Below are 23,854 nucleotides of genomic sequence, written 5' to 3'. Positions count from 1 at the left end.
AAGACGCTAGGTCCGGGTAGGCTTTACGTGTCGTGTGTGCGTGTGTTTACCAGGTGACACCAAGTGTGTCTCATTTGTGTGTGCCAACTGTCGACACGTTAGCTGTGCGTGTGCACATCGTTGCGTTTGAGGAAGCAAAACAAAAAGGTAGTGTCGCTTAGTGGTCGGCCTAAACCTACACGAGAGAAGAGAGTGAAAGTGACTGTGTGAAACGTGTACCGTGTGCGTGAATTCTATTTTTGGTGACCGGTTTGGAAGATTCCATCTATGGAAAACACGTTGAAAATTATTAAACGAGAAATGAGATTGTTTTAAATTAAAAATACATTGAAACGTTGTGTGTTCGTGTGTGAAAGTGCATCCTGTGTCTGTGATTAGATTGTTCTGTGTTTGTAAGTGCATAATACAAAACTGTGATATGAAGTGAAGTGTTTTCCCTAAAATTGGTGTGGATTGTTGGCATGAAATTGTCCGTTGTGTACGTTGAAAGGGAAATGAGTTTGAATTAGTGAAACTTTGACATTTGTGCAAGTGATTTCAAGATAATTTCAGCTGTTAAACGACAAGGTAATTATTTTTACCCAGATTTTTTATTTTTCAGTAATTTTGTTGAATTCCTCGTTAGCTCTTTCCAATGTTGTGTTGTAAATGCTTATTCTACTATTTATTTTTATTTACTATTTCATACGACGTATCAACGCCCTATCGTAACAATTTCTGCTTTTTGGCATGACCACCTACTAGGTCACGCCGGTCATCGAATGGCTTACTAGACTTGCTGTCAAATACCATGTATTTAGACAATCAGTTTTCACTACGGGGGGAAGGTACGGATGGGATATGAATCTCGGTCCTGTCGTGTGAAGTTATGTCAACTACTTCATACTTCACAGTACTATTTAATAATACAATGAATTTTTTAATATTTATATGAAGTATTTATAATATTAAAAAATAAGTAGATTGTGAAGGCAAAGCAGCTTACGACTTTATCAAACTTTAAACAAACAAACTACTTTTTTGAGGGCCTTAATGGTTTCAGAAAGTTTGCAATGAATAAAACGCAACCAATTAAAAGTCAATGGGCAATTTGCAACGATTTAAATATTAAATTTACGCACAAATCAAATTTATCAATTTCACTATAACCAAAAACTCTGTAAAAAGCTTGTAGATCAATGTGATCACTTTTTCAACAGAAAAGGACTTAAGGATAATAATTTTTGAATGTCAAAGTGGCCAAGAAATTCGTCAGAAAAATTTGTTTTTGATCCAATGAACGAAATAGTTTATAGCAATTTATTGCTGTTATGGCTTTAAAAAAAAAAATTATAAATAATGGCGCGAGTTTATGTCTCTTAGACAGTTACAGTTAAAGCATATTGTGGATTTCGATAAGGTACAAAATACTACCAACGAAACAACTAGAGTCTAAGTACTTTCAATGCACTATTTTAGCAGATTATTGCAGGTGTAGAACGATTGATTGTAATGATTCTTTGTGCTTGAAATAATTATCGCTTCATAAATTGAATCTTCTGCTTAAATGATCCAAAAACTTTCTTCTTCTTCTTCTTCTTCTTCTTCTTCTTGGCTTAACGACCTTCTAAGATCACGCCGGCCATCGAATGGTTTACTAAGACTTGGCGATACCACGTAGTTGGTTAGTCAGTCCTCACTACCTCCAAAAACTATTTTTAATTTTATTTCATAAGAATGGTCTGGCCGCTTTGTTAGACTAAATTTAACTAAAAACTGTTTTAATTCTGCCTTTTTGGAGGAATATTCCACATTTTTTAGGTAAAATAAGGTTAATTAAATTGTATTTTTGTTACAGAATGATTAAACCCCAATCACAATATGAGTCCACGATTGAACCCGTTTTGCCTCACATACTAGAATTGACGGTCGTTTATTAAACTTTAATAAATCTTAAATAGCCTTTTTGGTATCGCGGGCAAGCTTGCAATTGGTCTGGACTGAACAAACTTCTTGTAAACTTTATCATTTTGGACTAAATCTTTCCTTATTTCCCTGTGGCAGAAGAGGCAATTTTGTCCGTTCAAGGCTAAACTTTTCATCAAAGTTTAGAATCTGCTAGGCAGCTACCAAATGCTTCAAATTTCTACGAATGCATGAAATTTTGCAATATCGACCAACGCAAACCGGCACCATGATCGTGTTTGCCCTTTTTTTTTATGGACACATAAAATCTTCGTTTCTGGTGGTCTTGTATGGCGCTACGGGTATATGTTTGCTAGACACAAACAAAAAAAACTTTCAGAAGAGTTCAAAAACCTTCTCCAAACCGTATCAATAGCAAGCTGCAGTTAAACTATTTTTTTGAACTGTAAAACTTCAGCGCCACTGTAAGTTGACGCCATTTTTCCAGCTTCAAGCGTCAAGAAGACGAATTTGGCTGCAGTAACTTCTGCCGATAGGGAAACGTACCGTTTTTTTTTGGCAGATCCTTTGTTTTATGTTTCGAACATCGCACAACAACCGAAAAGAAAAAATGCACCCCGAAAGGGTGTTGTAGTTGGCAAAAATTGTCATTTTGGTCTTTTTTTTTCGCAGCACCGTTTAACATCGCGCCCAAAGAAAAAAAAGGACGCTCACGGAAGCTTGGCGCGAAAAGGTGTTAAATGAATTCTTAACGTTCGCTGTTGTGCTGGTTGTGCTTACCCTTTTGGTAAGATTTCTTTTACGCAACTGCATCCTGTGTGGTCCTGTGTAGAGCCGGTTTTGTATCCATGTGGTAGGTCCTGTGAATTTGTTGTTGTTGTTGGTTTGTTTGTTCCTCCCCAAAAAACAAACGCGATAACAGACTAGAATAGGTTTCGTAAAGCCTGTTCCCCGAACGCGGAACTTAACCTTTGGGGATGCTGTGTTTTTGGGGGTCATCGAATCCTTGCTGAATCCTTTTCACTGTTCGTTCGGTAGCGATCGCTATGCTCGCTATATAGGGAATCGCACATCGGAAAATGACGCTCAGTCTGATAAGAAACGTGTTTGTGGCAGTACGTTTGACAGAGTTGGGGACGATAAAATCTTTAGAGCTTAAAATTGATTAACTTCAGTGCTTGGACCTCTCAGTAGGGAGGTCGTTTTTTAACGTTTAAATCGAAAACTTTACGCTTTAATTTAAATTAATCTTATTTTAATAATTAATTAATTTCGTAGAACCTCACAACAGTCATCAGTTCGTCTGTTGTACGCTCGATTTCGCCGTCCATTATCCTTTTCTTTTCGTACATTGACATATTAGATAACCGATCAGGTTCAGCTTATCCACTAGTGGCGGCTGCGTGTGTGCCGTGGGGATAGTGCCAAATGTAGCGTCTTCCAGTAACAAAAATGTGAAAAGACGATTAATTCGTTACGGCAAACGGCTGCTAACATTTACCGTCCAACGTGCTTGTTTTTTGTTTGCTGAATTTCGTTCGTTCATTAGTCACTTCGTTAGAGGACACCGCTGCAAGATTACGGTAGCACTTTGACCAGTGGATAAGCGCGTGTGCGAGTGTGTCTTTCAGTTTTTGGCACGACATCTAGTGCACAACGAGCTCATGATAGTTAATCCATCATGCAGGAATGGCAGCGACTTTGACTTTTTGTATCAATTTTGTGTGTAATTAATTACGGGAAAGCAATCGCTGCCGCGGTTGCTTAAGCGTTGGGAATTGTTGCATCTGTGTGAAACGCTTTCTCCCTCCCTCTCGGTGGTAGTGGCTTTGTTTTTTTTTGGCTTGTGTCCTGATCGAATTATCTAAGTGTGATCGTGTACCGTTTTAAATATGGAGGATATCGACTTAGACACGAATTTTACCTTTCGAATGCGATGAATGTGATTTTGGATTCATTTTCAGGATTTAGTGTTAAATGTTTGTTCGAGTAGAAAAGGTTTTATCTCTGTTTCGAGATAAGTTATCTGTTAAGTGTAGAAACATTGTTTTTTTTTTTCACACCAAGCGTTTTTGTAATGATCAAGTGTTTATATGTATAAGTGACTATCCAGTCAAAGCAAAACTAGTATGCCTAATGAGCCCTATGAGGCCTATTTGTGTGTGAAAGTCCCAAATTGTATTAAACGTTAAAATAATAGGCACAGATAAGTCTTACAAGAACGGGTTACAAGACGAGTGGTTCGTTGTGAAAGAACGACAGTTTCTTCCGGCATTTCACTTAACGTAGCTCGCGTGCTTAAAAGGCTTCACAATTCGGGTTAAAAATCGAGACCCCGTGCCGGTGTACGCGGCGATGGAGGCAAGTGTGTGCCGTACGGAGCGGGACATAGACTCCGACCTTGGGGATGATTCACCTTTGGTAAGTGTGATGTGGATGGCAAATGGAACAGCATCAGCAAGTTCTCTTTGCAAGATTCTTTGGTAATTACTTTTACAGTGAAGATAAACTTTGCCAAGAACAACCTCTGGATCTTGAGTCCTAATTTACTCACAATTGTCACTCACCAAATCAATCTTGTATTTGGAGAAGGAGAACGACTTCTCCTGCTTCTACTATGCCCTCATGAGTCTCATGTCCTCATCAGAAACTTCCCCGCAGTTAAACGGCTCAAAGCTTCACATCCTTACAACTTCACTGACTCGACTAACTGTCCAGCTTCGAGTAAATAAAGATAAAATATATCCAGAACCAGAAATTATACGACTTGGGATTTCCTGAGCTTGTTTGAGTATCAAAAAGCAGCATTCCTGTTTTTAACCTCATACATAATGGTGTGTAAATGAAGGAATGGAATTTTAATTGCAGCACATTTTATAGGTTTTGCAAAACCTTATCGAGTTGGAGTTGGACTAATTGGGCTCTAGCAAAACTCTTGGCACTGATCTTTTAAACCATAAAGCAGACAGAAGAAGTCTGACAGTCCACAGACCCTTGTTTAATGGAGATTTCTCCTGTTTTGGCTTTTACAACAGTCACCGATCTCAAGGACATGTAACATGTAAAATAAAATGTAAACTCGATACGCATTTAATGCAAATTAGCAGGAATGTGTTTTACTTTCTCTACCCCGTCATATTTTCCTACAGAAGGTACAGACAGTAATTCTTGTAAGTAAAACAAGCAGCCTAAAGCTCGCGAGAAGAAGGAGGACCTTTCTGATGTGTTTACAAATAGCGTCTCCCGTGACGACTTCTTGGCGTACACACGCAGTCAAGGGAAGCAAATTTATCACCCCTGCGTGTAACGCTATTGTTTAGGCTCGGTCTTAACGGTTGACGACGATTCGGGATTAAGGTTTATGCCTATCCCGAGGCAACTTACTTGAGAAGATGGCGGTGTCGGGAAGGGAGTCGTCTGGAGCGGAAGGAGAGCCGCAAAAAAAAAAAAAAACGAGGGGAGGTTGTGCATAATTATGATTTATATAAATATAAATGAAGCTCTCCCAGGGTGGAAAAGTCGCTCTGCATGAGTGAAATGAGCACCACCTTCTAGCCTTTTGCAGTGTGCAGCCGTTGCAGCAAAGGAAAAGCTGACCAGTTATCGAGCACGGCGTGACGTCGGTGACGGCCCGATGTTGTGACGGGTGTTGTTGGGCAATTGGTCAAAAAACAAAAAACGCGATATACTTCTTGGAAGAGGGTTGTCCGGTCCCGTTCAAAGCTCCACAATGCTCCAAAGACGCAAGGGCAAAAGACGAACTGCTGAAAAACAAACTCCAAACGCACGATGAAAAGTGGTTCTGGCCGCCGTTGTGGTGTGTGTGCTGAGGGAAAAAGTTTAGTTCGTTTCAGCTCGATTCGAAATGCCAATCCAAGGCCTGTGTTTGCGGTTTTTGCTGTTTGTTGCCCACTGTCTACCCGTCGCGTTTCGTGCAAAAAGGGGTGTTGAATGGGGCTGGTGGTGGTGTACACAATATCCGCGGTAATTAATTCAAAACAATTATCCAGCAATTAATACAAATTAACTTAAGACCAGAAGGGAGGGTAAGGGGGAAATAGAGAGAAAGAGAGACAGTGAGGGTAACCAATACGGTAATAATAAAAACAAAGGTAACGAAATGATTACAACCATTTGCGGCCATGGCTGCGTTGCCAGTTTGCAATGGCGCCCTGTGTTTTTTTTTCTTCTTATGCTCTGTACGTGTGTCTACGTCTACGCCACCGTCGTCCTACGCAAGGAACGTTGTTGCGCGGTCGGTTGCCAGTGCGCGATGGCAATTATCATCGCGCGATTTGGTTTTTTTTTTCCCGCCCCTGTTTGTATGTATGGACGGATGGTACGGCTAGTTATGCTTTCCCGACCCGTTTCGGGCTCTTCGACAGGTGAATCGACGATCGATGATGGGCCCCCCCTTGACGTGCGGGCCGGGGAACTGGATGAATGAAGTAAAAAACAATCATACTTAAGCCGTGATGGGTGCACCGGTCTGATAAGAAAAACGTTGGGTACGGCTCCATCGTTGGAGGTTGTCTGGGAAGATTAGGCATAGACGGCATAGATTTGCGTGTGGATTAGCTAAGAGTGGCCGATTAAGTGTTGGATTGTTTGATGAATTGAAATTAAGAAGTATCCTTCGAAACTAATGCCCTCCCTTTCCCCCTGTCTGTTGTTTGGGAATTTATGTATGACTGTTTTGAAGATAAACTGGCACTTTGAAAGAGTTTCTGATCCTTCAAGACGCTCAGTCTTTAATAAGATTTTCTTTATAAGCTCCTGCGGCAAAGATTTGCCCAATAAGCTCTGTTGTTCCAAGCTGAAGACAGGTGAGACAGTTGAGATGGATAGATCGAGTTATTCTGAGTCATTGTCGCTTGAGGTTTGCCTCTTATTAGACATGAATCGCAAGTTTTGCCTAAGAAGATCGATCTCTTTCAGGATAATCTTCCTTTTTCAGCTTAATACTCTAACGTTTGGCTATCTCGTTATTCAGAATTCGTCCCGTATTAAACTTTTTCATCATACTCCAGAAATTGCGAAAATCGAGAGCATGGAAATGTCTTCCAAATGTGTCTTTTTTCAAAATTTTCGCTCTAGGATAAGATTCATAAGGATAAGGATAAATTTTCATTAGCATTTTCCAGACTGTTTTTATTGATACAGTGATAAAAATTCCTTTTTGAGTTGTTCTTAGCTGCTCTTAGCAGAGCATGGAGCTAGTGCAACCAATATTAGAACACGAGCAGGAATTATTGGTCATTTATTTATTATTATTATAACTGAGACGGTCCGGAGGTCGAGGTGACAGTGGTGCCGATCTTCCCATAGCAGAACCCGGGGTTCAAATCCCATCTGGGCCATTTCCCTGTATTGATGACTGACTATTCAACTACGTGACCATAAAGTCCTAGCAAGTCAATTGATGGTCGGCGTATAGACTCCAATATCTGTCTTGATGACCTAACTAAGCCATCTTGGATAGCTCAAAGGCATTTGTTTTATTCAGATGCAAACGTACCATTTCTTCTTCTTCTTGGCGTAACGGCCTAAGAGGTCATGCCGGCCATCGAAATGGCTTTCTAGACTGCCGATTCCACGTAGTTTGGGTTAGCCAGTCCTCGCTACGGGGGGAAGGTCCGGATCGGATTTGAACCCCGGTCCTGCCGTTTGAAGGCCGGCGCCGCTGTCGCCCACACCACCGGGCCGTACCATTTCTAATCGTTTGAATTTGTATTTTACAATATTTTTTGAATCCGATGTACATCCCTTTTTTAAATTTATTTAGAGATGTCAGATTTCAGACGAAGTCTAGCCTTCGTTTTTTGAAAGGGCTGTAGGGATTTTAAATTAATTTAAGCTCAATTTACTTTTATAAAGCATGGACAACAAGATACAATACAGTGTAAGAATAGCGTTTCTACACAAAAAAGGTTGACTAATAATTTCTCAGGGTAAAATTGCTAACGATCTGCTCCTCCCTTGCTACTACCTCGTGGGCCATAAACAAAATTAAACGCTTGCCGCAAATAAACATGTAAAACTACTGACAGGATTGTGCATAAAGCAAATAGACGCTCGCGCGTATGTGTGTGTTTCCACACATACAAACGGTAATGCACATAAATAATGGAGGAAATTAGCAAATCACTCAATAGAGTGTGTTTTTGCGACGAAAAACCAGACACACACTACTACTACAATGTGTACAAACCGTTACCGATAGTTTAAAGCTAACGCACAGTTTCACAATCGGCTAACCATCCTTCCCATACGCTTCTCCATTCCTTCCACCGGACCGATGATGATCACCTTATTCGTGATCGGCAGTTTTGCTCCCCGTCCTGGCCACCGGGTGTACGACACCGAGGCCCTAGCGAAGACAAACCGTTTAAAGTTAATCGCTCACTCGCTCACTAGACGGAAGTGATTGTGGCTAATTGATACGGCAGGAGAAATTAGCATCATTTTATGATGGTAACCACCGACTTTCCGAGCGTTAACGGACGACGGAAAATCGTCCGATGCTTCGGCGGTGTGACACTGTAAGCGGCCGAGTGTCCCCCCCCTTTTTTATGCCCCTCATGACGGGTTACTCTCCTTGACGTGTGTACGATTTGATGTCCGTTTTTATCTGCTAACATTTTCTCTTCGCTTTGATTGATTGATTGATTGAGGAGCCTCGATAGGGGTAATTTTTGGTGGATGGGTCTTTTTTTTACTTTACTTTAAGCTCTATCTTTAGAAGATATACTTTCATTTTAATATCCCCGATAGATCTTATATACTATCAGCACACTTTTTATTTCGTTAAAACGCTCCTGTCCCGGGTGTGTTGAATCCAACTCGCCCCATTCAAAGACAGCTAGTAGCGGTGGAAATGTGAATTTATAATTCGAAAGAAAGATGGTGGAAAGGATAATTATCGGCACACCAACCGAAAGCGAACAGTGGGAAACGATTGATCCCAAGGGAACCAATGTATCGAAGGGAAGCATGGAAAGGGAAAAAAAGACAAGCGGCTTGAATGGGTGAATTAATATGCCGTCATCAGCATATCTTGGCGCAGTGTTGGCGCAACGATCGACTGCTTGGAAAAGCAGCCTTGTGGTCTGGACGAGGGTAACAAGCGGGCTGTGTGCGTCCTCGATGAGAGCGCGATGGAGGGTGAATGGCGAATGACCACTTCTCGTAATTACCCTTGAGAAAGAGCGCTGGTAATTATCGATCGGTTACATATTCGAAGCCACTTCCACTGGTGGCTGCTTCTACTGCTGCTGCTGCCGGAATTGAATTTGGAACAGGTCAAACGTACGCTCAGGTGCGTACACAGGTGCGCACGCAACTAAGCACGAACGAACGCTGTCCGAAGATGGTGCATTTTGAAGACAAATGCCAAAACCGAGTTAAGCTGTGCATCCAGCGCAGCGTTGCATCAGCAACCGTTGGCTTATCACAGCGAGACAGCCAAGGACTGTGAGCGCTCAGGATTACGTTACGCCGTGCAGTTGGCTAAAAACGTTTTTTTTTTGTTTCCCACCGTCAATGGAAATTCCACACGATGGTCGATCGGTCAATGGACCATCCGGTTGCGAGTTGATTTTTTCACACGCCTAGCATTTTCTCACCAATTGAGCAAGGCGCACCAATCGAGGCTAGGAAACTCGATTGGCCGCGCAAACTGTTGGTCGCAAAACGAGGACACTTTTCTGTCCCTGCGCGAACGAGGCATCGGGTCGGTCGTTTTTAAAAATTTACAAATGCAGGTCCGGTGACAAACGTTGCCGTCTATTATCCCGTTTTGCGGGTTGAAATGGTAGTAGGATTTGGTCTCGCTGTGACAATCGTGGTTGTATGATAATGGTTTTAAATTGTCAATATGGTGAAACGCAATCTGCAATTGGCAGCGGGAGATATGTGGGCCGTGGCGTTGAGTTTGGTGGGAAACAGGCGAACAGGCTTTGCCGGTTGTGTGACTTTACCATGGCAAGAATTGTTTTGGGCTGTAATTAGAAAGTAAATTAGCAGGCTTTTCTAAGAAATTGAGTAATTCACTAGAATTTCGTGGAAAGCCACACGTCAGACGGTAATGCTGGTCAAATAGTATTTTGTATCAAATATAAATTGTATTTTAAAATAAATTAATTTTATTTTAAAATAATGAATCTTGTTGCTCTTTTTGCTTACTTCAAAGTGATCAGATTTTCTTAATTTAATCCTTCCATAGCTGGAAAGTCAGTCTAACCGAGTAAAAGATCGCAAACGGAAAATCAAATGTTGTAGTTATTGAACTGAAATTGTCTATCTTCAGTTTGAAATTTGTGTTGACTTTATTCAAGTAATTATGTCATTCTTCTCTGCCTGTTTGGCTCTACAAGTTAGGAACTTATTTGGGCTTATTTGGGTTGAATTGTTAGTCCTCACTACGGGCGAACGATCCGGATGGAATTCGAACCCCAGACCTGTCATGTGAAGACTGGCACCGTTGTTGCCTCACCACCGGGCTATCCTCTTTCCTCCTTTCTCCTCCGGGGGTTTCCTTAAATTACTCCTTAAATTATTATTAAAAAGTAATAGAGCAAGCCAAACTTTTTGATCAATGATAATAGGTTTCTGATGATGTTGAGGCTGTCTTGAATACGATGTGTTTACGATCTAGTTTTAGCTCTTTGTACTTGAATTTATTAGAATTTTAGAAGCTCTTTGGAGCTAAATTTATGTCAATTTGCTGCAAAAAGCTTTCAAACTGCTGCAGCTTTTCATCCAACATCGGATGGATATTAGTTTCCATAGTAAATTAATCCGAACTAATTAGTACCTAAGCATTAGTAGTACCCATTTGACTGACACTGACACTGTGAAGCCCCTTAAATGAACTTACAATGTATGGAGATGTACCTGCAGAAAAGGTTCTCGATAAGGTGAGCTTAAAGATTACGTAGAAAACTCCACCACTTTCTAATATACCTTTTGGGACACTAGCCATATTATTTGTTGGGTAACATGTCTGGTTTTGTGATTCCTGATTGTTATTTGAATGGTTTTGATGTAACCTTTGTGATCTGCTTATTTAATTTTATTTTAAGTAGCATTTTTTATTGAAAAGTTGACAATCCCTATTTTTCTCCAATAAATCCTCGTCACTTTTTTAGTTCACTCTCCGTGTTAGGATCCCCTTTACACCCTAACAATTGAATGATCTTTCGAAAGTATTAAGTTATGTTAAATGTCAACGTTTACGATGTACCCGGCTACCCTACCGCACATTCCCATTCCCCAGAATCGCTAAGACGCCAAAGCAGATTGGCTTGTGGTTTTTCACTTCAATTAGACAAACCGACCAAAGCCGTTTTGTGGGTGATCGCATCGTGGTTTTGTGAGGGTGAAAATTGGTTGCGTAACGCTAGGCCGCTTTACGGTCGCGTCACCTAGCATCTTTATGCATCGAAAAGTTGCTATTGCTGCTGCTCATGTCGAGCTTGTCGTGCCCCATTTTCATTTGGCCCAAAACCTCATCATCACTGCTCCCAATTGCGGGCCCTCTACCGGTGTTAGTAGACAAGATCGCAAGGGAACATAGGATTCGGAGCGCCAGAGCGAAAGCTTACCGATGATGATCGATTGCTAATAGAATTTGGAAAGCTCAAGTAGATGCTTGACGCTGTTGATGAATCGTTCGGTTTGGAACAATGATGTGGTTTGGTTGTGGGCTCGATGAAATGGTGGGAAAATACGCACTGACTGTCGAGAAAATACCCGATTCAAGTAGGAAATTTCACATCCTATAACTCACATCGTTTTTAAACGATATCTCAGCTTTGGTTGGAAGGTGAAGCTTTGAAAGAGCAAAGTCTAACTACCTGCGTAGTTGTTTTTTGTAAATTTTTTAGGAAACTTCTAACCAAAGGTTTTCTCTTTCATAATGAATGAATGTTAAGGACAAAAGAGAAGGATTCCTCTGGTATTTTTTTACGAGAACAACATATTGATTATAAATTAACAAACACACTTTTACTGCTGAAGTTTACTTCCCGAAAGCCGCTTCATCGCATGATGAGCTGGCTGGCTGGCTCGGTTTGGTTGGTGGCTGGGGAAAAAATTAGCGAAATGAAAATTAAAACTGCAAAAGCCAACGGCCTGTAATTGTTCCCTTCCTTGTTCTGCCCTTTTACGAGCGCAAAACGGTTGGACCCGTGCCAGGGTCTTGGCCCGGGCATTGCTGGGGCCCCCAATCGGGGCTGCGAGGGAAGCAAGATGGTGAAAGAAGGCCACCACCGGAAATGGTAGGAAATTAAAAATGAGTACCGCTTCGGGTCGCGGAATTAAAGGCATTCCATCGATTTTCCCCGCTCACTCACGCACACGCAGACGCACACACACACACACCCCGTCAGCTCCAATTTTAATCAACCAGACGATTCATTTGTTTGTAAGCGTTTGGTGCTAAGGTGGAGTGCAACGTGTGCCTACATATCTGTGTATGTGTCCCCCATGTTAGGAGCTGTAAAAAAGCTGCGTTTATCACACGGGCAACACCGAGCAACACCGATGGAAAAATTGGTCCGCTGTGCACACCTTTTGTGAGACGTGAGATGGAATGAGCAGGAACGATCATTGTCCTTTTTCCCTTGTGCAACATGCACTGCGTATGTGTGCGCAACGGTGGTGTTGCAAGCTGCAACGGACGATGATTGCATTGATGCCCCCTTCCCTCTCCTTGTCTCCGCTTCCTCCCTGCCTTCCATTTCCACCCTAAAAACCGTGAAGAAGGGCAGGCAATAAAAATTAAATTACAAATAGGCGTGGTCTATCAATGGCGAGGTGCATAGGGGAGATGGATGCATTTACTAATAGGGAGGCAAGGGGGTAGGGATCACACGGCCAAGCAAGGAAGGAAGCAGGGCATACCACTTTAGTTTTATTACAATTTTACACCCTGGCAACCGTGCCCGTGCGTATGTCGTGGAGTGGACAACCTGCCTGCCTGGCATTCAAGCGGCATTTGAAGTTGTCCAGTTTTCGCGAATTCCTTTCCGCGCAAGCTTTTTATGCTACCCTATCCTCGGCATTATACACAGACAAACTACGCACCCTTATTCGCGTTCCGCGAGGCGAATGGAGAAGCTTTTATCGCGCTAACCCGTGCTCACACAAAGATGCATGATAATGCGTTGAAGCGTTCATTAAAATTTGCCATCTTTTTCTTCGCTGGTTCGAGCCGCTGTGGAAGGTGCATCCCAGGGGCATGTGTTTGGCGCTTATCCAGCATCAGCTCATGGCAGAGCCATAAAATGGACGGTGATTTTAATAAGTTTTTTTTTTGTTTTGCTTTTAATCGCGGAAGAGCAATTACATGCAGGGCACATTGTTATTTGTGTGTGGGGCTTTTGTTTCATTCGAAGGGAGCTGGTCGTAAAGATGGAATTGATATTAAGTTTTGAATTTCATGTCCATGCGGTAATTCGTAATTTGCAATATTTTACCTATCTTTACACACGTACCAAGATTTGTAATTTGCCACAGAGCTGATATGCAGATTTTAATTAAATTTGAATTTTTACTTAGGACTTTAGGACCACAACTGTTTCATGTAAAGTTTCTAAACGCACTGAGCAAGGAAAGTATTCTCTGCAGGAAAATTTTCACAACAAAATGAAGAAAATTAGGGTACTTTTGTTTTGTTTGACCGTTAGATCATCATAAGAGGAGAATAGAGATCCTTCCATCTTTCCTCAAAAACATTGAGAGACTCGCTAGTCTAGCTAAAATCTCAATTGTTTCACCGTCAAAGCTGGGATCGACATTCAGCCTTACACCCATCCCAGCCATCCAACAAGAGAAATCTCGTCCAAATTACTAACGATCTTCTGGACGATCAATACAAAGCAGAAGTTATACGACAGGGGGATACTTTCGGAAACTGCGATCGAGTGACAATTGACGTAATTTTTTGCTTCAACCATCCAACAAATGTTAACCGAGCATGCTCGGTATAAAGCAAAAATTACGAGGAGAAAATGCCTTGAGAAATTTGTATAAAATCGCCTAAAGAAGAGCTGATAATAAGGCGCCGAGCAGTAACAGTTAAGAGAAAATAGAAAAAATCCTACAAATGCCCTTTAAAATATAAAAAAGCTAAGTGCGTTATCGAAAATCGAGGATCCAATCTGCCTTGTAAGCATGAAAGCTGTCTTAATTGCTCTATTTCGCTAGTCCAGATTCTTCTTTTACTTTTCAATGTATGTTTTTACTATTTGGTATTACTGGCCTGAATAAACCGTGGAGGATCTTCGTCGAATACTGTTTAGTATTATGTAGAAATTTGACGTTGTAAAAGCAAATGTGGATTTATAAAACATTAAACCTCACGTTTTAACTAAGTTTTAAGTTATAAAATTTCAAGATATCATATTTAGCAATCAATACAGTCCAACACTAAAAGCCTATCATTGATAAACCAAAACCAAACAAGCATGCAATGTTAGTACTTTGATTGGTGATTATGGAGCCCAGGAAACGTGACCAACGAACCATGCCCAATTTTGTTGGTGCCGCTTATCGTGTTACGAACGATTGCTGCGCTGTTTCTGGGGTTCAAACTGATAACGCAAAGGACGAAAGAGAAAGGCACGGTTTGGGTGTTGACTAATTTGCTTTAAATTAAATCGATTCTTGGCGTGCATCGTACCCGAGCCATGCAAACTTTGTATCGAATTGCGCAAAATCGAAGGCACTCACTGCGTGGGTACAAACCTCCCTTTCCCCCTTGAAGAGCATCTGCATCAGGTGCGGTTTATTTACGTAAGGGCACAACTTTGCAAGCAAAGTACAAAGAGACGGAGACACAGTTTTAGCACGTTTCGATACTCGAAAATGTCAGTAAGTGTACTCGAGAGTTTGAGAGCATTAGAAATAGAAAAATTGTAGACTTATTTTACAAACAAATGAAATTATATTTTATTTTGTTGTCTATAACTCAAATTTTACCACAATTCCCATTATCATACATTTGCTTTGCTGCATTGCATTGCTTCCTAGCGACGCTAAAACTTAGCGTCAGTATACCCTTACAATCCTCCTTCCCGCATAAGTAGATTTGCTATATTTCTCTACCGTTATGTTTCATTGAGTTCCGAAGCAGCCTAAATGTGTCCACCGGTGGCCGGCACGTTCTAAGGTGCTTACAAGAATTGTACCATACAACGGACCGTCGCTAATACCCGCCCTGTCGCACGGTTGCGCAGCCTATCCGTGTGCGTTCTATTTAAATTAAAATCCCGTCTGTAATATCGAATTTCCTTCGTTTATATTCACCACAAATTTTTATATTGCTATCAGCGTGGCCGACTCGTCAACGTGAGCTCCAGGTGTACGGTGTGCGTCTTGTGGCCGTACAAGACAAGCGTCTAGAGCGGGCTTCCTTCCAGGGAAGCCACGCAAGAATGCACCTCCCAAGAGCTTCCAGCCCCGACCGGTGTAAGCGATGAACGAAGACGATTTGATTCCTCTTCGCAATAAACTGCACCACGAAACAGTATCCTTGACGGTACGGTTACGGAATGATATCATAACGACACGTCGTCGTATTCCTTGCCGCTAGCCTGAGTGCCGAACGGAAGGATTTGAAGGATTCAATTTCATGCCGGGCGTATGTCGGTGCGTCTCTTCCTTACACCATTAGCAGCCTAGGGTCAACGGACATGCCTCGATGGGTATAAAGTAGATCGATACATAAATCATAATGTCATAATGCTGCCCGCACCTCTCGCACCGTTGTTGCAATGACTGTCCGGAGCTTTAATTAAGTTGCTCAAAATTCGGAACAATACCCGCACGAGCCTCACCGATACTGTGACTGTTTTCGTTTCCGAATTGATAGGGATACGCTGGCATATTAACATCACGCCACACAGGGCACTCTCTAGAGCTGGGTCTGGCCAAGCAGTTGACAAGCGTGGAAAAATTCCGATCCGATACGAATTATGAGAACGTGTAAGATGTGGAAATGCGGTCGGATTCCATGTTTCACGCCTTGTTCTGCCGAGCTGGTTGGTTGGTGGGCTTCGAATCGTTACACAGCAAAACACAGCCTGTGTATGGGTTGTTGCGGGTGAAGCACTCGGGCAACCGATCTCCGAACTGATCTCCGAACGCTCCGGATGGTGACATTTTCAATTGATGGCTAGTTTGCAACGGTTATCTCGTCGAAGGGTTTTGCATTCTGACCCTGCGTTCTGGGCGTAATTAACGATCGGGAAACGTAAGGGTCCTCTGACCGTGACCCTAAGGGTGAGATGAAGGCAATCAGAATGATGCTTCGGTTAAAGAAGATCAAATTTTGCTGGCTTTGCTTGAGGATAATTGGGAAATTGGGGTATGAAATGTCACCATAAAATGACCAACTTTATTTTGGCAAACTGGCAGACCCGCATTATTGTGATTGCTGGATGTATCGTTTACCAGATAGTTAACAAGCTTTGTGTGGGTAAGCGATATCAATTGAATTGATTTGGGGAGGTTTGTTTTGGTGAAGGATCAATCGAAAGGAAATGAAAGAAAGGAAATGAAAATATTTGTGGTTGAATAGGTTGGGGACTAAATTAGATTAGTTGCTTGTCTGGTTAAAATCTTGTTAAAAATTAATTCTATATACGCTTAAGAAGATATCTATATAGTATATAAATAGATTCATAATTTTCGGCACTTAATTTCCAGGGAAAACTACGACTACTCAATCTACAAGTGATCTACTTTTTTGAAGGTTTATTTATTCAGATAAATTCGAATCGAATTTTTCAAACAATAAATTTAAAAATCAACCGCGGATAAATCAGGATAAGGCAAATAGCTGCGAAGAAATGCTTTACCTTGACCTGCCATTCCTGATCTCTTTGTCTTTTGTAGCTGGATCAAAGGTTGGGATGAAACACAGTAGGATTAGTAAACAAACAATTAGCATGTGGTTTAAAATTAAATTAAACTGCAAAATAACTACAAAATTAAACACTCCTTTGAGAATGCTATTAAAACTCTCAATCATGCTGTACAATGTTGCATTATTTTACACATCACACAAAGGGTGATTTGCTTCCTAATGCTAGACTTGCATGTATGCATTACAGAAAAAAAGTTCACATTTTTTTCTTACACATTCTACTAACAATCCAAAACGCAACCTCAACTAGCCGCAACTGCTTACTGCCCTGTGGTATATGCAAATGAATAACAAAAAAAAAAAGTCGATGCTCCTCTATAGACAAGTCATAATTATCGTTCATTAGCATGTGCTCCATGCACGGGCATGAGCCAGTGCCCGTACTCCTCGGTGCCGAGGTGGCCGAGAATTCTTTTAGCAAATCACGACCGCCTCAATGCCGGTGAGCTGTTTGCATTAAAGCACCGGGGAAACCATACAGCACCGCCATCATCGCCGCGCCGGATCGGGATAAAATCTTCCCCATTACATTATCCTGATCATCATCGCCGTTTGATCAAGGAAAGTTGTGTAGGAGCAGCACACCACGAAGAATGAAAGGGAACGGAAAAGTTGAAGTTGGAAAAAAAGCTGTACACCGTTGCGTGAATAAGCGAGCAAATATTGATTTTACCCTTACGAATGTATTTATCCGTCCGTGAGTTCGCCTTCTCGGATGTATGGGATGCAGTTCGATGCGTGATGCATCCCGGTTGATGCGACCGCGGTACGGAATGATGACCCCTGCGGATGTGCTGGGTTGCGGCTGGGCCAAAGTCACACATTGATATTAAAAGGCTCACCGGGAGGATCGACTGGTCAGTTTGGGAGGGCGAGGGCCGTCCGTCTTGTTTGTAATAATGCATTTCGATCCCTCCGTTGCCGCGCGTCTTTGCCGCGGTGATGTTCGAGGCCACGTTTTTAGTTGTTTTTGTTGTTTCACTTCACTAGCCGACGTCTCTGTAAAGCGTTTGGAAGGCTGTACGGTTGAACTATAAAGCTTTATATCGCACGTAATAAAGCAGGACTGTGGAAGGGCGAAAAGGGCGAAAGTCTAGAAGTCGGGAGAGGAGAAGAGCGCATGACAATACTGTGGACCACCTAGAAGCAATCGTATTCTAGCTTGAAGGATTCTCGTGAGCTTGGCCTTGCCTTTCTACCTATCTACAGGGAATGCATGTGAGTTCTGTGTCCAGTTTTGCACACAATACTGAGCTACAAAGTTGCGTATGCAAGATCCTACTCCACATATACATTCGTTGAGGAGATCTTTTCGGGGCTGGATCTTACCCGAGGCCATTTTATACATTCATAACCAATCTGTCGCGAGATGTTAAATGCGAAAGCACCATATGAGTGGTCCGGACGAAGCCCAGGCTTTTTTTTGTTTGGTGGGAGCGCTTTTTATTAATTAATTTCGCACTTTCCGTTTGCAATTGATTCTGTCAACAGTGTGGCGATGACGCATCCCGACGCCATTTCGAAATTTACAATACAGTTGAACGCCAGCCGATTTCTAAACATCATTTGTTCGTAAAATTAATATTTTTTCCTCACTAAAACGTTATGCTTTAACAAGCAAAAGAGCGAAGTTTAAACGATTTATCCAAACAAGTGCGAAACACCATCACCGTCGGACCAATAAATCCAATAAACGCAACCCAAACCAAGCCCAACCGGCCCAAGGCACTCCTCCGAACCAGAAGGATTGGCGTCTTTGTTGAACTTTTTTATGCTCGGTTCGGTGTGTGGTGCTCTGGACGGGTTTTCAACATTTTTTCCTTCGCTGTATGTTGTTGTCCAGAGCATTAATAACACTTGTTGAAGCGATTTTTTTGGTCTAATATTTACATTACATTTCGGGACCGGGCAACTCGGCGTTGTGAAGTGGTCAATCCTTTCCGTGATGTGTCCATTCGCCCATCCAACGGAAAAAAACCCGTTCGTTAGCATCATCCAATCGCTTCAAGGCGGAAACATTCTTGATCGTTTGGTATAAAAAACCTTACTTTTCGAGAGAAAACCTTGGGTTAGGTACATTTATCCACATTTATATTTGAAAAATCAACAAATCGGAATGCTTTTTCTTCTCTTTGTTTTTGTTTTATTTTGGAGGATTTTAGACAGGCATATCGATTGAAGGAATCTTGGTACTCTAATTTATTTTCAATTTCAACACACTTTCTCTTTGTTCTTTCGCAACTTTGACATGTTTCATCACCAACTGTGCGCGAGATTCAGTGTGTTGATTTTCAAATTTTCTGCTTCCTTCACTTTGATGGACGATGATGTGCCGCAGCTAAAAGGGATTTCATCACAGGGCGTGGGCTGACTCGTGAACTCAGGGAAAACGGCTTTGAAAGGCTTGTACGTTCTTCATAGCCTTTTTGTTTCCCTTGTCTCATCGCTCAAGAGATTGGAAGGAAGTGGCGGCTCGCATGTAAAAGAAAGCGAACAGTGAGAAGAAGTGTTAAATGGCCGGCGAAGAGCGAAGAAAGATGCACTGAGAAGACGAAGGGTGAAAAATCAAAGCAAATTATGTTACGTGCCCTCCTCCCACCCACACGGGCTCCCCTTTTTGCTGGGGAGGACAGTTATTTGTTTAAGAAAAGAATTTCATTACAATAAAGGCACGGGGGGAAAAAAACGACGCGTAAAAGCCGTTTGCCAAGAGCGCCTTCCGAAGGCTGAAATTTTTTTTTTGTATCTTCTTCACTCGCTCTGTTTGAGATTGAAGATCGATGTCTTTTCATATTGTAATACTATGGAAATTGCTGGTCCACGAGCGTTCCGACATTGGTATAATATTTATACCAATTCACCGGTGTACCACAATCGACACACTGTTTGCGGTAACGTTTTACGGGCCGATCCTGGTCCGATGGTGTTGTAGCGGACACTTTGAACGTTCGTTCATTATTATTCCAGCCTTTTTTTCCGCCCGACACTCGTCCTCCATTCCACTGTCCGGTTTCTCGATCAATATCATCCAAAACCAATGGCATTCGATAGACAGAGCGAGTGAAACGTGAACTTTTATTACTTCACTTCCGTTCACAGTTCGAGTTGCTGCTCCGGAAGGGGACTTTTTTTTAAGTGCGTCACAAACACTCCACCACCAAGGCCTTCGTATGTAATCCTCGGTCCGAGAATCGGGAACTGTAGAGATTTGGCTTCATTTAAATGTCTGTTGAATCAATAAACACAATGTGACTTTTTTTTTCAAACGCCGCTTCCTTCGTACCATTACAACAGTAAGATGAGTCACGGGCACGATAAGGTGTGACAGAAATGTGAAAAGCAACTACTCTCTACGGCTATGTAATGAAAAGGGGGAAAAAAGTATGTTGCTGATCTTCCGTTTAATGGATCAGGCGCACCCATGTCCGGTAAGAGTTTGTGAAATATTGCACAGGATGCCTGGTGGGTTCCTGTTTGTCAAGATGATTTTTTGTATTGAAATGGTGTGAAATAGAGTAGGTTTGAGTTACTGATTACTGGAAAACAGTTTGAGGTCACAAGGTATGCTCCATATTATTCGCCTGATAATAAATATTGTTAATTGTGATTCTTCGCAATTATGTCTACAGCAGTAGACAGTGTCCGTATTTGAAATAACATCTTAAAGAAGGGAACCTGGGAACTAGCCTGTTCATAACTGGTAAAGCCCTCTTATCCATGATGGAATTTTGGCTTCGTATGTGTGGAACAACAATGTAGAAATCGTTGCAATGACGAGCGCTACGGGTTGGTAGATGATTTTACCATCGTTTGGCGAATAACGCACGTCAGGCTCCAGTGGGCTGGTCATGTCATGAGAATGTCACCGAACGACCCAGCACGTAAAGGTTTGTTAGGACTACCATAGCGATGTGATGGCGTTGGTGCATATGTCAAGAAGTCCTGGATAATGGATCAGCAGACGACTTCGTTCATTCGTGAAAGGTAGTGACGACTCCGCAAAAAAACCGTAAAATACATCCAGAATTATTCTGAAACTATTTTTCATTTAGGCCAGCTTTGTTGTTTTGTAGTTGTTATGTTATCAACCAATGTACAAGGCCAAAAAAAATATTTTAGAACACTGATTACATATACTTAAGTAAAAAAAACTTTAATATACGTCCGACATTTAAAAGGATATTGTTGATTATGTCTTGAAGTTTTTCTTCTTGGCTTAAGGATCTGTTAGATCATGCCGGCTATGTAATGGCGAACTAGACATCCAGATCCCACGTAGTTGTATAATTCTAGAGGAATTATGGAATCAAAAACTCTAGAGCAGGATATTAAGATTACTGTTCTACAAGTTCGCAGAGCGCAGCTAGTGAGAATTCTAGAGAGAAACTACACGAAAAAACATACAATTCTATTGCTTTGTCCTCCAAACTAATTTGTGGTCCTTTCAAACATTACGCTACCAATTTCAAAACTTCAACCCTCAGTTACAAATCCTTGCAATTTTTTATCGCAGCTATTTAGCACGAGTTAAACATCTTGATCAACAGCTACCATTAAACACTCTCGCACGCGCTTTTGATCAACCGCGTTTTGTCATATCTTTCACTTGCTGTCATCGCAACATTTTGTCGTGGCTATAAATTATTCAATTAGATTCCATTTCTCGGTAGTGCCATGACCAAAACAAACCACCCTTTCCTTCCACGCACTATCAAGCTCAAACACGTTTCTTTGCAAATTAATATGACTGTTTTTATCTAACCACCTTACCCCTCGCCAAGTCGTCGCTTTTGACCGCGTATGACCCCCCCCCCCCCCCCCATCCCATACAGAGTTCATAGACCACCTCATCCAACCGAAAGGAAAATCCCCACGATTAAGGTTGTTTCACTCGTTTTGGTCGGGAATGGGGAAGTGTAATAAAATTCTTAAATGATGCTGGGAATGTTTTTTTTCCGAGCATCGGTGCCTGTGGGGTGACAAAAAATGTCAAGCGCCGCTCCCGCAGCGTGCGTGCGTTTGTGTGCTTTGACGCCTGCGTAACATTCCTCGTCCGGAATCAAATGTTAAGTGTTAAGTAAATCGCTTCCACCTTCAAAGACTTGCTCCCTTCTTGGGCCGACGTGTTGTTAGGTGCTACTGACTGATGGTGTGGCTTTCTCTCACACCTAATTTTCATTTTTCGTCCTCCCGTTTCTCGTTTCCGAACGAATGGACTGCAAAAGAAAGGAGGAGGCGTAAATATTACATCAATTTCATTAATTTGACAGTTTAATATCAACTGAAATCCACTGGCTTATAAAAAAGTGGCTATAAAAGTGGCGGCTACCGATGCTGTGTTGTATTTTATTTTCATCGCCCATGTTTTGTTTCCCCCGGGAGGGTGGAAGGGCAAGCCCCGGAGTATACGATTTCGAGAATCATGGATTGTTGATTGGCTAGATCCCAAGTAGCCGAAGCAGCAAGTAAGCGGCTAATCTCGGTAGCAAATCTCAGCCCTCTTTAGCTGCAGAGCATTCGCTCTTGTTTAAGAGTGCGGAGTGGTGATTCCTACCCAGAAGTATGTGTGCGTGCATGGGTCCATTTTGAAGTGTACAGCACGTACCGTGGGTGCCGTTCGTCGACGATGCTAACCAGACCGAGGATCGCGGCTCGCATCGGCGACAATGTATCAAAACGAGTGTTAAATATATGGACGTGTCGGTTAATCTTGCCGCGACAGTTGTTGTGTCAGCGTCGGCAGAACGTGGGTCGGTTGCAGGACGCATCAGTACGCCCAGTAGTGCGCCTCACCACACGCACGATCGCTAGCGTCTCGATCACGATCCGCTTGCGATACGGGGGTTTTATGTTTCTCTGGTATGCTCTGATGTGACGTGTAGTTCATAATTAATTGTTTTGTGGCTTATTTTTACCTTTCGATGAGATAGTGAAGTGAAGAAGCAAATATTTTATTTCCATTAAACTTCGATATTGTTTTTTTTTATTCGAAACACGAATTATGGAACGTTTTTATTACAAGAAGTTGTTTACAGTATACATTGTAGCGCGAGAGCTCTATCCATCAAAGCAGCATCATTTGTATTTGTTGGCCGTTGCTTTAAAACTGCTTTTCGTTTTCTTTCCTTCTCAGTCACAAACAGCAGACGAACAGTCCGATCGCGAGACGGATCCAGGGCGGGACGGTGAGTCGAGTGACGAGGGCGTTAATGTGAATCGCCCGTCTCCGGACGCAAAAATGACATCCGGCATGGAATTTGGCAGAAGTCCAGACCATCACTCGGAGCTAAGGTAGGCCGCCACCGTCACCGCTTCTAATTAAGATCATATTAATTTTCACGAAATTCCTTTGCACACCCCCTCCTCCCTTTTCCAAAACCCCTTTCCTTCAGCCAAGCGACGGCAGCAGCGGCCGCAGCTGCAGCAGCAGCCGCCCAGTTCGGTGCCAACCATCCGCTCGGCGTGCTCGGCAATCTGACGGCGCTCAACATGAACATGCCGGGACTGTCCGGGTTGGCGTCTGGTCTGACTTCGGGCCACCATGGCGATGTGCTCGAAAAGCTCAAGATGCAGGTGCGGGATATGAAGGTGGGCGCACTGATGAGCGAACAAATGGTGGCCGATTTTGCGGCACTTCATGCGGCTTCGTCGCCGTTCGGAGCGGCGTTGGCTGCCAGTGCTGCCAATGGTGGAGCTGCCAATGGAATGGGAATGTTTGGCACCGGAAGAGAGGAAACGCGTGGTGGAAATGGTGGATCCGGTGGTATGACCACAGGCAGTGGTGGTGGAGGAGCTGGTGCGGGAGGTGGAGGCTCACAATCGCAGACCGGATCACAGAATGGTGGCAACTTTTCCTTCACCCTACCGAATGCACCGATCAGCAAGGATGGTAAGATAATCTGAATATTATTGCAATTATGGCAGATGCTTCATCCAAACACTTAGTAGAAATCCTGCATGCTTGTCAGCCAAAAATTTCTATATATTTTTATAATGTGGATATTTTTTAGTAGTTTT

At 42.4% G+C, this 23,854-nt stretch overlaps 4 protein-coding genes across 4 annotated transcripts in view; 2 read left to right on the top strand and 2 right to left on the bottom strand.

Annotated features, from left to right (window-relative positions):
- Window positions 1-23,854, top strand: part of LOC126563527 (uncharacterized) — a 387,646-nt gene that overhangs the window by 73,486 nt on the left and 290,306 nt on the right. The window lies entirely within an intron of this gene.
- The window catches only part of LOC126562593 (replication factor C subunit 5), a 431,263-nt gene that overhangs the window by 179,930 nt on the left and 227,479 nt on the right, over window positions 1-23,854 (bottom strand). The gene's annotated exons all lie outside the window — the stretch shown is intronic.
- LOC126562792 (craniofacial development protein 1) overlaps window positions 1-23,854 on the bottom strand; it is a 170,308-nt gene that overhangs the window by 20,120 nt on the left and 126,334 nt on the right. The gene's annotated exons all lie outside the window — the stretch shown is intronic.
- The window catches only part of LOC126563544 (protein dead ringer), a 97,264-nt gene continuing 77,623 nt past the window's right edge, over window positions 4,214-23,854 (top strand). Inside the window, exons 1-3 of the mRNA XM_050220190.1 lie at window positions 4,214-4,332; window positions 22,971-23,128; window positions 23,230-23,726. Of these exons, the coding sequence (XP_050076147.1) occupies window positions 4,261-4,332; window positions 22,971-23,128; window positions 23,230-23,726 (727 nt within the window). The 5' untranslated portion in view covers window positions 4,214-4,260. The remainder of the gene's footprint in view (window positions 4,333-22,970; window positions 23,129-23,229; window positions 23,727-23,854) is intronic.

The sequence above is a fragment of the Anopheles maculipalpis genome, chromosome 3RL (genome assembly GCF_943734695.1).
Source record: "Anopheles maculipalpis chromosome 3RL, idAnoMacuDA_375_x, whole genome shotgun sequence".
Classification (NCBI taxonomy): domain Eukaryota; kingdom Metazoa; phylum Arthropoda; class Insecta; order Diptera; family Culicidae; genus Anopheles; species Anopheles maculipalpis.
This window is presented reverse-complemented; position numbering and strand designations above follow the sequence as displayed.